The sequence below is a fragment of the Ursus americanus genome, chromosome 4, assembly GCF_024610735.1.
Source record: "Ursus americanus isolate L20-20 chromosome 4, mUrsAme1.1.p, whole genome shotgun sequence".
Lineage (NCBI taxonomy): Eukaryota > Metazoa > Chordata > Mammalia > Carnivora > Ursidae > Ursus > Ursus americanus.
In genome coordinates this window covers 59,004,723-59,018,869 of record NC_142130.1, presented here as the reverse complement: position 1 = coordinate 59,018,869, position 14,147 = coordinate 59,004,723, and the positions used below count along the sequence as shown (strand labels likewise).

The following is a 14,147-nucleotide window of genomic DNA, read 5'->3' as shown; positions in this document are numbered from 1 at the left end:
CCCTTCTAGTGAGCTTTAGAATGAAATAAAAATAATGTTTCTTCTATTTATTTGTTTACAAGAAATAGTGTCTGAAAGAGACCAACAAATAACTAACAAAAATGAATTTATTATAACATCCCCTTCAGATGTACAAATGCTAAATCTTACTGGTTAAAATATACATGAATATATACTGTGTAAAAAAAAAAAAAAAAAAAGAGGATTTGCCTTCTATAGCCTGTCACAGATGTTTTCTTTTTTTTCTTTTTTTTTTCCTGAATGATCAAAACAAATTTAAGTTCAGGCTATGTTTGTACAACGTAAAGGCTATGCTTACAACGTGAAAGAGAAGAATTACCATGGTAATTTCTTCACTGTATAAACCAAACCAAAACAGAAAAAGCAGTCTTCACTGTGTTGATCTACTCTTAACACAATTTAACAAATATTTACTGAGTGACTATTATATGTCAGAACATTATTACTAATGTTACATTAGTAATGATAGTTACTAATTGGAAATTAGTAACTGAAAATATTGAGATAGTTATGACATAATCTTTGTCATGAAAAAGTCTGCATTTCAGAAGAAGAGTTAGGCATCTAGACAAATAAATGGAATATATTGCATTAGGTACTCATCAAATGCTGTAGAGAGCTATTTGGAGTCATTTCTTTAGCCAGCTATGGGAGGTGAGGGGAAATTATAGAAGGAGGTGACATTCTGACCTGCATTTTTACGGCCAGGGGATTATGCACATGTGTATGAGCTTTCTTCCAAAGTAGAGTTCCTAATGTTATATAAAGGTAATTGTGCTATCTCAAAAGTAGAGATGAAACAAGTGAGAAATAGGACAACAATGTATCCTTATAGCTTATTAAATGTCTTTCCATGTATCAAAAGAAATAAACATTTGATAATCAAGTTAAGCATGAGCATGGTTGGAATACACATGAACTTGGCAAGCATACCTTACCGAACGAGATCGGGCTTTGAGTCAGGAATTCCCATGCAGTACTGGTTTAGATCTACATTTTTACTTTTATATGAAGGTGATTGGATATTTGTAATTTTTAAGAGTCTTACATGAGATTATTTATATAAAATGTAGTTGCTTTTGTTTTCAAAGAAAAGAAAATTTAGTGATTTAATTATTTAACATGGAACCCATTTTTTTTTTTTTATTCTCAATTACAGTTAACCCTTGAACAACTGGGTTTGAACTTCATGGATCCACTTACATGCAGATATTTTGGTAAGTACAGTACTGTAAATTTATTTTCTCTTATGATTTTCATAATATTTTCTTTTCTTTGGCTTACTTTATTGTTACAGTATATAATACATATAAATACAAAATATGTGTTAATTGACTGTGTTATGGATAAGGCTTTTGGTCAACAGTAGGCTATTAGTAGTTAAGTTCTAGGGGAGTCAAAGTTGTTTGTGGATTTTTTACTTTGAGAAGATGGGGAGTTGGCTTCCCTAACTGCCATGTTCAAGGGTCAGCTGTACTCTACTTTATACCAAGATAAACTCTCTGTGTGTTTCTAAAAGTCTTCCAGAAGTTCCTTGTCTACTCGACTCCTCATTATTTCTTTTTAGGAATGATAGGGAATTTTTTTACCCCGGTATCCTCACGTAATGTCATGAATTTCATTTTAAGTGGACAGGATCAAGTTTCACGCTTACCATCGAACCAGTCATGATGGCTAGAGGAATGGAATGCTCCATTGGCTTAGCCTAATCTACATGTGCCCCTGCAGGATTTGGCATAAATTTAACTTGCAGAAATGGAAATTAAGGTTGTTAAAAGTGCAATGTAGGGATGCTTCTGAGGAGACAATCAGTAATTATGCACTACACAGATAAATATGTGAATAAAGGGGCACCTGGGTGGCTCAGTTGGTTGAGTGGCCCTCTCTTGATTTCTGCTGCTAGGGTCATGATCTGGAGACCCTAGAATCAAGCCCCTTCTTGGGCTCCTTGCTCAGCAGGGAGTCTGCTTTGGATTTTTTCTCTCTCTCTCTCTCTGCCCCTCCCCCTGCTTACTTTCTCTCTTTCCGAAATACATAAATAAATATTTTAAAAATGTATATATTTTTATAATATAAATAGTATAATAGATTAGATGATAGTAGATTAAGTAGTAGTATAATAGTAGATTAGATAGTAAATAGTAGATTAGATAATTCAAAAATGTTTTGATTTTTGATTTCTAATGTGGCTAACATACATATATATGGCTCCATTTCATGGGGGCTGTTGTCCTAATGGAATAATGATGTAATGGATGGAAAGTTAGCAATATTCACAACCAAAAGATATATGTTCACTTAAACTAAGAAAGAATAAAAAAATCCCTCACTGAAATAGCTGCACAAAACTAAAAACGCAGTATCACTTCTTACAGTTTGGAAAGATTCCTTTGCCTTTAGGTCCCAGCAAGATTCTTCCTGTGCCAGTGACACCACCTCACAGTGTTGAAGACACCATCAGATTCTTTAAGAATTTCCCTTTGCTGTTTTCATAGGGATTTTTATGCCCTACTGGCCCCTTTAAGCAATTGGGAAATTGCCTCTTGTCCTACTTGCTCAACAGGTACATTATACCTGAGTTTTTACCTGACATGAGTAAATCAAAGGTCGAGTTTCATTCAGTTAAAAGTGACTAGAAATCCAATGAGAATAAAAGTCAGAATTCTCAATCAGAGGTGACACTTGGGTCATTTTCCCAGTGTACCAGTTTTCTAAAAGGCAGAATTTTAGTCCTACTTGAAACCTATTTTTACAGCATTATTATTTAGGGACATGCGCAATAGTGTCATCTTTTGGTAGACATTAAAAATAAACTAGCTAATAATTATTAACCCAGTTTTGCTACCTTTGGAGTTTTCAACAGATCATAAGCTATGTGAAAGTGAAGACTCCTTATGCATTTATTTATATATATCAAAATTTGTAGCTTTAAAAATTCATGGTTTTCAGTATTTGTAAAAAACAATCATCATAAAAACTTGGAAGAAATATATATTTAAAAATCACCGGAAAGCTCACCAACCAAAGATAATCATTATTATTATTTTATTTTTTAAAAATGTATTATTGAAGTGTAGTTGACATCCAGTGTTATATTAGTTTCAGGTGTACAACATAGTGATTCAACAATTCCATACATTTATATTATTTTTTTAATTTAAATTTTAGTTAACATACAGTGCAATATTTATTTCTGAAGTAGAATTCACTGATTCATCACTTATATGCAAATTCAGTGTTCATCACCCATCTAGCCCATCCCCCACCCACCTCCCTCCATCAGCCCTCAGTTTGTTCTCTATCATTAAGAGTCTCTTAAGGCTTTTTTCCCTCTCTCCCTCTCCCCACCCCTTCCCATAGGTTTATGTTTTCTTTCTTAAATTCCAGATGTGAGTGAGATCATATGGTATTTCTCTGGTCTTTCTCTGGCCTGATCTCACTCGTGAGTGAGATCTATGGTCTTTCTCTGATTGTGTTATGTCACTTAGCGTAATACACTCTAGCTCCACCCACATCATTGCAAATGGCAAGATCTCATTATTTTTGTTGGTTGAGTAATATCCATTGTATAAATATATATATACCACATCTTCTTTATCCTTTCATCGGTTGATGGACATTTGGGGTCTCTCCATAGTTTGACTATTGTTGACAATGCTGCTATAAACATCAGGGTACATGAACCCCTTCAAATCTGTATTTTTGTATCCTCTGGGTAAATATCTAGTAGTGCAATTGCTGGATCATAGGGTCGTTCTATTTTTAACTTTTTGAGGAAGCTCCATACTGTTCTCCAGAGTGTCTGCACCAGTTTGCACTCTTACAAATATGCAAGAGTGTTCCCCTTTCTCTGAATCCTCGCCAGCAACTGCTGTTTCTTGTGTTAATTTTAGCCATTCTAACAGGTGTGAGGTGGGGTATCTCACATGGTTTTTGTATTTCCCTGATGATAATAATGTTGAGCATCTTTTCATGTGTCTGTTAGCCATCTGGATGTCTTCTTTGGAAAGATGTCTATTCATGTCTTTTGCCCATTTCTTAACTGGATTATTTGGTTTTTGGGTGTTGAGTTTGATAAGTTCTTTATAGATTTTTTTATACTAACCCTTTATCAGAGATGTCATTTGCAAATATCTTCTCCCATTCCATAGGCTGCCTTTTAGTTTTGCTGATTATTTCCTTCCCTGTGCAGAAGCTTTTTATCTTGATGAAGTCCCAATAATTCATTTTTGCTTTTGTTTCCCTTGCCTCTGGAGATGTGTCTACTAAGAAGTTGTTGTGACCAAGGTCAAAGAGGTTTCTGCCTGTGTTGTCCTCTAGGATTTTTATGGTTTCCTGTCTCACATTTAGGTCTTTCATCCATTTTAAATTTATTTTTGTGTATGGTGTAAGAAAGTGGTCCAGTTTCATTCTTCTGCATGTGGCTGTCCAGTTTTCTCAACACCATTTGTTGAAGAGACTGTCTTTTTTCCATTGGATATTCTTTCCTGCTTTGTCAAAGATTAATTGACCATATAGTTGTGGGTCCATTTCTGGGTTCTCTATTCTGTTCCATTGATCTATGTGCCTTTTTTTTTTTTTTTTTTTTTTTTTTTTTTGGTGCCAGTACCATACTGTCTTGATGGTTACATCTTTGTAATACAGCTTGAAATCCAAAATCGTGATGCCTCCAGTTTTGTTTTTATTTTTCAGGATTGCTTTGGCTCTTTGGGGTATTTGCTGTTTCCCTAGACATTTTAAGATCATTTGTTCTAACTCTGTGAAAAATACCAGTGGTATTTTTTTAAGATTTTATTTATTTATTTATTTATTTATTTATTTATTTATTTATTTGAGAGAGAGAGTGCACAAGCAGGGGGAGGGGCACAGGGAGAAGGAGAGAGAGAATCTCAAGAAAACTCTGCACTAAATGTGGTGCCAGACACAGATCATGAGATCATGATCTGAGCCCAAATCAAGAGTTGGACGCTTAGCTGACTGAGCCACCCAGGCACCCCATGCTGGTGGTATTTTGATAGTGATGGCATTATATGTGTAGATTGCCTTGCGTAGTATAGATATTTTAACAATGTTTGTTCTTTCAATCCGTGAGCATGGAATGCTTTTCCATTTCTTTGTGTCCTCTCAATTTCTTTCATAAGTGTTCTACACTTTTCAGGGTACAGATCTTTTACCTCTTTAGTTAGGTTTATTACTCTCTTATGTTTTTTGTGCAATTGCAGATGGGATCAATTCCTTGATTTTTTTCTTTTCTTTTCTTTTCTTTTTCTTTCTTTCTTTCTTTCTTTCTTTCTTTCTTTCTTTCTTTCTTTTTTTTTTTTTTTTTCTGCTTCCTTATTGGTGTGTAAAAATGCAACAGATTTCTGCACATCGATTTTATATCCTGTAAGTTTGCTGAATTGTTATATTAGTTATAGCAATTTCTTGGTGGGCTCTTTGGGGTTTTCTACAGAGTATCATGTCGTGTACATATAGTGAAAGTTTGACTTCTTCCTTGCCAATTTGGATGCCTTTTATTTCTTTTTGTTGTCTGATTGCTAAGACTAAGACTTCCTGTACTACGTTAAGTAGTAATGGTGAGAGAGGACGTATTTGTCTTATTCCTGACAATAGGGGAAAGGCTCTCAATTTTTCCCCATTGAGGATATTAGCTGTGGGTCTTTCCTATATGGCCTTTATGATGTTGGTGTATGTTCCATCTATCCCTACTTTGTTGAGATCCAAAATGGATGCCCTATTTTGTCAAATGCTTTTTTTCTGTATCTATTGATCATCTGGTTCTTATCCTATCTATAGGATCATCTGGTTCTTATCCTTTCTTTTATTAATGTGGTATATCACCTTGATTTATTTGTGAATATTGAACCACCCTGCAGCCCAGGAATAAATCCTGCTTGATTTTGGTGAATAATTCTTTTAATGTACTGTTGAATTCAATTTGCTTGTATTTTATTGCGAATTTTTTCATCCTCTCTTCGTCAGGGATATTGGCCTGTAATTCTCCTCTTTAGTGGGGTCTTTGTCTGGTTTTGGAATCAAGGTAGTGCTGGCTTCATAGAATGAGTTTGGAAGTTTTCTTTCCAATTCTTTTTTTTTTTTGGAACAGTTTCAGAAGAATAGGTATTAACTCTTTAAATGTCTGGTAGAATTGCACTGGGAAGCCATCTGGCCTAGGACTTTTGTTTGTTGGGAGATTTTTGATTACTGGTTCAATTTCTTTGCTGGGTACGGGTCTGTTCAAACTTTCTATTTCTTCCTGTTTCAGTTTTGTTAGTTTGTAAGTTTCTGCCAGGTCTCTGTGGACAGATCTGCTGCAAACCTGATCTGTTTTCCCTTGTAGGTTAAAGATATTTTTCCCCCCTTGCTGTTTTCAGGATTCTTTGTGAATTTGACTATAATATGCCTTGGTGATAGTGGGCTTTGTTTCCCTCTTCTTTTCAGCTTCATTATTTTCCATAGTTTTATCTTCTGTATCACTGATTTGTTCCTTTACCTCATCCATCCTCATTTTTATGACATCCATTCATGTTTGCATCCCAGTTATAGCATTTTTAATTTTGGCCTGATTAGATTTTAGTTCTTTTATCTCTGCTGCAAGGGATTCTCTAGTGTCTTCTATGCTTTTCTATGCCCAGTTAGTATCCTTATAGTTGTTGTTTTAATTAATTAATTATTTTTTTTAGAGAGGGGGGAGAGGTAGAGGGGAATCTTAAGCATGCTCCATGCCCAGCATAGAACCCAATGCAGGGCTCCATCTCATGACCCTGTGATCATGACCTGAGCCAAAATCAAGAGTTGGACGCCTGACTGAGCCACCCAGGTGCCCCTTTATAATTGTTTTAAACTGTAGTTCATACATCTTACTTATATCTGTATTGATTAAATCTCTGGCCATAATTTCTTCCTGTTCTTTCTTTTGGGGTGAATTCCTCAGTCTTGTCATTTTGGAGGAAAAAAGAAGCAAAATAAAACAAACTAAAAATATTAAAATTTAAATTAAAAAATAAAATAAAATACATAAAGGAAGCTAGATCCTAAGTGTGTTTTGGTCTGCTTATTTTGAGAAGCTTGATAGAACAAAGGTAGAAAGAAAGAAAGGAAAAAGAAAAGAAAGAAAAATATTTTAAAAATATATAAAACAAAATAAAATTAAAAATTGCTATTCTTTCATGGGTCATTTTTCCAGTTTGTAGACATGCAGTTTTGTTCTCTAAGACTTCCAGTCTATTTCTTGGGTGTTCAGCATGTTTTGATATTTATCTAGCTGTGTTCAAGGGAGGAGGAAAGCTAGGGTAGCCCTACTTCTTCACCATCTTACTCAAGGATAATCATTATTATGATTTTTTTAGGGCCATAGGATGTATGTTGTGCTTAGTGCTCAGTAAATGTTCAATTAATGTTTTCTGTTTGAATGCTGAATGAATATAAATATGATATATACACACTTATAAAGATATGTTATTCATATTTTAACATGGATAGCTTAGTTCTTTTGTAAACATTTGCTTTATCATGCTTGATTAAAATTTAAAACAAATGAAATAAGATATGCTGTGCAATATTTTGCAAGTTGTTATTATCTGATGGGAATTTGCACTTTCTCATCCTATTTGTATGATGCCATTTTAATTAGATGTCACTGCCTAAGCAATGAGTGAGTGAGTGATTATGCCTACAGGAACATTTGGCACATGATGGTGGAAAGGCAGAAGATTATCAATTTATTATGACTCATTCAGGTATAAAACGTGACACTCCTGGACAAGGACTATGTTATTGTCAGCTTGTCACTAGCACTAATCCCTGATCCATCACAGGAATTTTTTTGACAAACCACTTGGGAAAAAAATCACTCTCTGTTCAGGAAATCAACAGTTTAATTTAGAGAAAGGTGAAGAAATGGGGAATGGCTTGTACTGCTCACTGGAAAGTATGACCTGGTTCTTGTATCATGTGACATTCATAGGGAATAGAGTTGAGGATACCTGATGGTGAGCAGGAGGAAATGAGAGAATTTCAAGAACAAGCTAGTGATCAATAAGGATCTATCACCAGGGTATGCCTTAGGATTACAGTCTGGGAGCCTTTCCAGAATGATGTTCTCTTAATATCCCCAAATTTTTTCCAGGGATATGTGGTGATTATATCACAATCTTCTTAGGACATTAAGAAAGTGAATATATCTTTTTTTTTTTAACTGAGCAAAAATTCATTGATGCATATATGTTTGTTTTTGTATTTTAACAATACTCGTAGGATTAATTTGCTTACTCTTCATAGTGAATCTATCATATTTAAACTAAAATGAAGCTAGCAGAGAGAAGGGTAATAACTCAAGCTATAAGCTACACTCTTTAAGTCATTGGCCTTCTGTAAGTGATGAAAAGGGAGGTCTATATAAGTTGCTATAAAGTGTATTCTAAGACAAAGTTAAACTATCACGTTTCCAAAAAAGTATGTTGGCAAGTCCCCTGTAGTGGACTGAGTGGAGGAAAAAAAGGGAAAAGAAAATAAAGGGAAGGAAAGTTTTAAAAGAGACAGGACTAAGTGTGAACTTGAGAGAAAAATAAAGGGGTCTAAACTGAGCTCCTTTATATGACTGGAGGCACATCTCTGTATTTCATTTTTCTTATCCATAATATGTGGTTAATAATAGCAGTTATCTGATAGAGGTATTTTGAAGATCCAGTGAGTTCATATATTTATGGTGCTTAGACCTTTTAGAAGAGTAACTGCCACATAGTAAGAGAGAATAAATGTTAGCTTTAATCATTATGTCTTGATTAGACAAGCCTAATGGGAGCTGAAAGACAAATAACATAAGAATAGCAAAGGGCACTTGTAATATAAATAAACTTTCAGTGTTCTAGGACATTCTTGTTAATCTGTTCAAAATAAAGGAAGTTTTGCTTCCCTACCACTAAGAAAGAGACTGCTAGAGTCAGTGTATGCCCATTCTAGCATATCCATATGCTGCTTGGAACCTATGGTAAATAGAAGATTTACTGAAGAGTCTTCTGTGATTTTAGGAAATGCTGTACTTTCTTTAATAGATTCATTTTGAGAAAACTCTCCTTATTCTAGAGGACTCTGGTAAAGAGCAAATGCCTGAGCACTCCTGCACAAGTGAATAAGCACCCCAAGGTGTCTTTGTGTGACAAAATATCCATCTTGAACTAATTGTTGTTGTATCTATCCACTGAAAAATTTAAATGTTCTGTTCAGCATTTCAGTATTAGGTGATATATGTGAGACCAGAATTTCATAAACTCTGAAGCAAACAGACATCATAGCTATACCCGTTCTTATATAGGGAATGTACATTCTTTTGCCAGATTATAAAGGTCTTGGAATTAATACTTCGAGGAAGAAATATTTGAAAGGGTTATAAGGATGGGCATTTTGGAATAGACTCAGAATTGGAAATTTTGATATCCCATGTGAATATTTACCAAAAAACATTACCTCTATAAAGAGTCTCAGATCAAGTGAACAAGATGGTCCATTCTGCAGAGATCATCTGTATTCTTTGTTTTGTAGAACTGGTACTTGATGGCCTAATGAAAAATAAGGCCTTGGGAGTTATGACTTGTTAAAATAGCAAGCATTTTCAATTTGGCTATCACCATTGCTGAGTGCCCAATTTACCAGAAACTGAGTCTCTGATCTGGCTCCTATGTGGTGAAGAATAGTTAGCCTCTTGATGGTGATTGCATTATATGGGTACCATCTGTCCTGAAACCTTCACCATTAGAAGTTACTATTCTAGATTTGAATTAGATTTACCTCTTTTTCATTTTTTAAACTTCACTATCTGATACACACACACAAACACACACACTTAACATTCTTAAATTCATAAAGTATATTTCCAAGCCAACCACATATTCTTGACTAAGGCATTTTCCTTATTTATGGCTGAATTTATGATGGATGGATGGATGGATGGATAAAATGCTTCAGTTATGTCTGAAGAAGTGTTAAGTCCAGTATGTAGATATTCAGATGAAAAGAGATAAATTCATCTAGTCACTCATATGTTTCCATATATACAGATATGCGGTGTTATGTCAGTAAAATGTCAAAAAAATAATATGATTTTTGATGGTACATTTTTTGTCGTAGGTACGTAGACTTTTATCTTAACACAATTTGGGTAGTTTGGTGTACTAATAATAAATTATACTCATCCTAAATAATGCTTCACCAAAGAAATTAGTTCTTAAATGCAAGTTGCATAAAGGCACCTGCCTACCTGTTCTTTTAACTCCGAAGCATGATTTGAAGATGTAATGTAATTTGTCATGCTCTGATTTCCCAAACATGCCTGTCCTTGAATGTCACTTTCTAAATGATGATTAAGGAAACAAACACAGTCTTCTACAATAAAAAGGTATTGAAAAAGTATGGTTTTTGCTCATGTCACTGCAATGTAAAATTGGCTAGCTTCAGGAGAATGAATATTCCTCAGCTGTGGAACCACTATTGAACACAATGTATCAAAAGCCAACATATTTCCTTTCAATCAATGTCTGCCCTCCACTATATAATTCCTATTAGGTTTATCACTTATAAACCTATTTCAGGGGATTTATGAAGTTTGGCCATAGCTTGTTTTTGTGAGAGAGATTATTTTTAGAAAAAATGACCATGTTTGTATAATAACCTTTAGCAATGAAGCTTGTAATACATACCTTCTAAGGTCACATTGATATATGAACTTTGGAGTTTCTAGCTTATTTCTGATAGTTTTGAATATATAAAACAATGGAATTATAAGATTGGAAATGAACTTACATATTAAAGATCCCTTGTTACCTGTTATTCTATCCCTTTTATCAAGCAATTATATGTGTTGTGAATATTCTTCTAGTGAACTAGTCACTTGCCTAGGCAGCCTCTTACATTTCAAAACATTTCAACATTTGCTTTTCTTTTTAACTCAGTAGAAAGATGTCTTTCTATAATTTCCATTTATTAGTCCTAATTCTTTCACATGATACTGCTTTAGATATTTGAAGATTGCTGCTATGTTCGAAGAAGTAATTTCTAAGGTCTTGAGTTCTCCAACTCTTCTCAATATTACATTGAACGAGTGGATATATTGTTTGTAGATTTCTTGACATTTTTATTACTCTCTTTTGGAGGTTTTGCTATATTTTGTTCTCTTGACCACAGATAACTAGACTAAAGAACAACTCATGTTATTACATACAGTTTTATATCTGGCTACTTGGGGTTTGTGGAGCAATATAGTATGGAGTGGACAGGATTTTTCACTTTTTATTATTTTATGATTATTATGCTATTATATTCTTATTATGTGAATATAGCTATTTCCCTCAGTTTCTTTCTCAACAGTTTTACCTCATGATAGGTTTGTAAGAGAGGAGATTAGGGATATATATACATATTTTTCCTATTGTGTAGGCTCCTGAATCCTGCCAAAGGAAAGTTTTAGAAGAGGCATGTTTTGTAATAGAAAATCAATGTGGAGAAGAACCCAAGCGTACCTTATCTAGGAAAACCTTACCTGCATGCTCCATTTGAAACGGACAGTGTGACCTCAGGGGACTCATTGTGAATGGATGCAGCAGGGAGATCTAGAGCAGAGAGGAAGAATTTATTTGAATGTGGCTCCATTTTGGATTTTTAAAGAAGTTTCATCATGGCAAAACAGATATGACTATGTATTCCAAATCTTCTGTGTATGGATAGAAATCGTCAGTATGAAAAAAAAAACCTCCTAATGAATGTTAAGTTTAGGTTTGTCACTTGACTTCTTAACTTGATGTCCATCACCCGCCAAAAATACTTTACTACAAATAAGGACAGTCTCCTTTATAATTACTTTACAACAATCAAAATTAAGATATTAATATTCATATCTTCTTATCATCTAATCATCAGGCTCATAGCAGTTACACTAACAGTCTCAATAATGTACTTCATGGACAATGGACCCAGCTCCAAGTCAGACACTTCACATTCAATGTTCATATCTCAGTCTGGAAATACTCCTTTGTCTTTCCTTGACTTTCCTCACATTGGTACTTTTAAAGTTATTGTAGAATGTGAGCCAGTTTGGGTTTGATATTTCTTTATAATTAGAGTCAGGTTATGCATTTCTGGCTGGAATAATCATAAAAATGTTGTTGTGCTTGTCTCATCTGAATTAAAGTAGAAGACATTTTGATTTGTCTCATTATATATGATGTTCAGTTTAATTACTGGATTAAGATGGTGCATGTCAGGCTTATCCAATGTAAAGTTACTATTTCCCCTTTGTAATTACTATGTATTTTGTGGGCAGCTACTTGCAATCTATATCAATTTTAGATTCATTAGACATTTAATTAATTAATATTTCTCTGGATTTATGATTTCCTATTTTATTCAGTGGATTTTGATCTGTTACTATCAGCTTTTATTTTGATGTTTAAATTGTCCCTGATATAAGCAGGAGGAGCCCTTTCAAGCCATGTTCTATTGTTTCCTTTTTACATGTACCAGACTTCTTTTTTTCTTTTCTTTTCTTTTCTTTTCTTTTCTTTTCTTTTCTTTTCTTTTCTTTTCTTCTCTTCTCTTCTCTTCTCTTCTCTTCTCTTCTCTTCTCTTTTCTTTCCCTTTCTTTCTTTCTTTCTTTCTTTCTTTCTTTCTTTCTTTCTTTCTTTCTTTCTTTCTTTCTTTCTTTCTTTCTTTCTCCCTCTTCCTTGCTTTTTGACACAAATGGATATTCCTGGCTCACCTTGTATTTTCTGTACCTCAGCCCTAGAGTCAAGCATTTCTCTGAGGAGCCTTTATTCCTTTTTATGGAGTATCATGTTTAGAAGCCAACATTCGGCACCAGATGTGCTCATTGTTACTGAGGTTTTGCTTCTCCTACATCCCCTCAGTGGGAAGAATTAGGGAATAAACTCATGCATATGCATACTTACATACATACATATGTGTGAACATAAAGTATGTGCATAATATAATGCACACACATGCACATGACATATTCACCTTATTATTTACATTCATTTGTCTGTCTCTGTCCATCAGAAACATTGAATTCACATCAGTATGTCCAATTCTAATCCAATCAAACAGGGTTCATTCTAGTTTTCTTCCTTTTCTTCCTTTAGCTCCCTTCTCTGACAGTGATAAATCTGATTTCCATTACATTTAATATATTAATAATTTGATCATTCTTTTATCATATAACCAATCTCCTGTGTCTACTGCCACACCCTCCCCCAAGCTGGTACTCCTCTCACTTACTAGGGCTCTGACCCTCCATGCTGGGCTTCCCCCAGGCAGAAACTCTCCTTACCCATCTTGGGCTCCAGTACCCTCTGTGGTGCTCTACCCTCTGCCTAAAGGCTGTTCTTTCCCTTCTCAGGCTCTGCCACTCTGCTCTGGGCTGTGTGTACACCTTCCTCAGAATGCTCAGGCTCTGAAAACCTATACCACGTCTTCTTTTCATGGGCCATTCTCCTCACTCATCTTACTTGGGCACTAACATCTTACAGTGGGCTGGCCCACACGTACCCCTGGCATGTGGTATCCTTCTGCTCAGGCACTGACAGCCCATGCTGGTGATAGCTCTCTGTGGATACCCTCCTCATCCTGCTTGGGTTATGATTCCTGAGGCCAGACTGCCCCCATCCCCTATGTGGATGCATCACCCACTCCATTTAGGTGTTGACATCATACAGCCTACTGTCTCCCCCAAAAACCTATGCAGGTTGCCATGGGTGCCCTTGTTGCCTCACTCAGGCTCTGACACTATGTGGATCATACTGTCTCCCTCATGTCTTCTTCACCCAACGGGTGCTCACACCCTGTGCTGGGCTACACCTTGTGAGGAAGTCTTCCTCTCTCTGCTCAGGCTCTGACACCCTGAGCCAGGCAGCCTTGCTACACCATTCAGACTGTAACACACAACTCTAGGTCATGGTAACTTGTACTCCTCCCCCCCATTTACTTGAAAGCCTACTTTGCTCAGTCCAACTAATGGCTTTAGAACTGAGTTGTCTGGGATGGAAAGAGAAAGGGAAGGGGAAGAGAGAAGGCTAAAAGATTTCTTATTTAGAAGAATTTAGTTAGTAGCCTATATATAAAACTAACTGCATTTTTCC

At 35.2% G+C, this 14,147-nt stretch overlaps 1 protein-coding gene across 2 annotated transcripts in view; it reads left to right on the top strand.

Annotated features, from left to right (window-relative positions):
• LOC123784132 (uncharacterized) overlaps positions 1-14,147 on the top strand; it is a 351,543-nt gene that overhangs the window by 36,787 nt on the left and 300,609 nt on the right. For both annotated transcript variants that reach the window (XR_006777399.2, XM_087861303.1), the window contains exon 2: positions 1,181-1,238. Coding sequence is in view for 1 of the 2 variants with exons in the window: in XM_087861303.1 (XP_087717429.1) it covers positions 1,225-1,238 (14 nt within the window). In the remaining variant the exon portion in view is untranslated. The remainder of the gene's footprint in view (positions 1-1,180; positions 1,239-14,147) is intronic.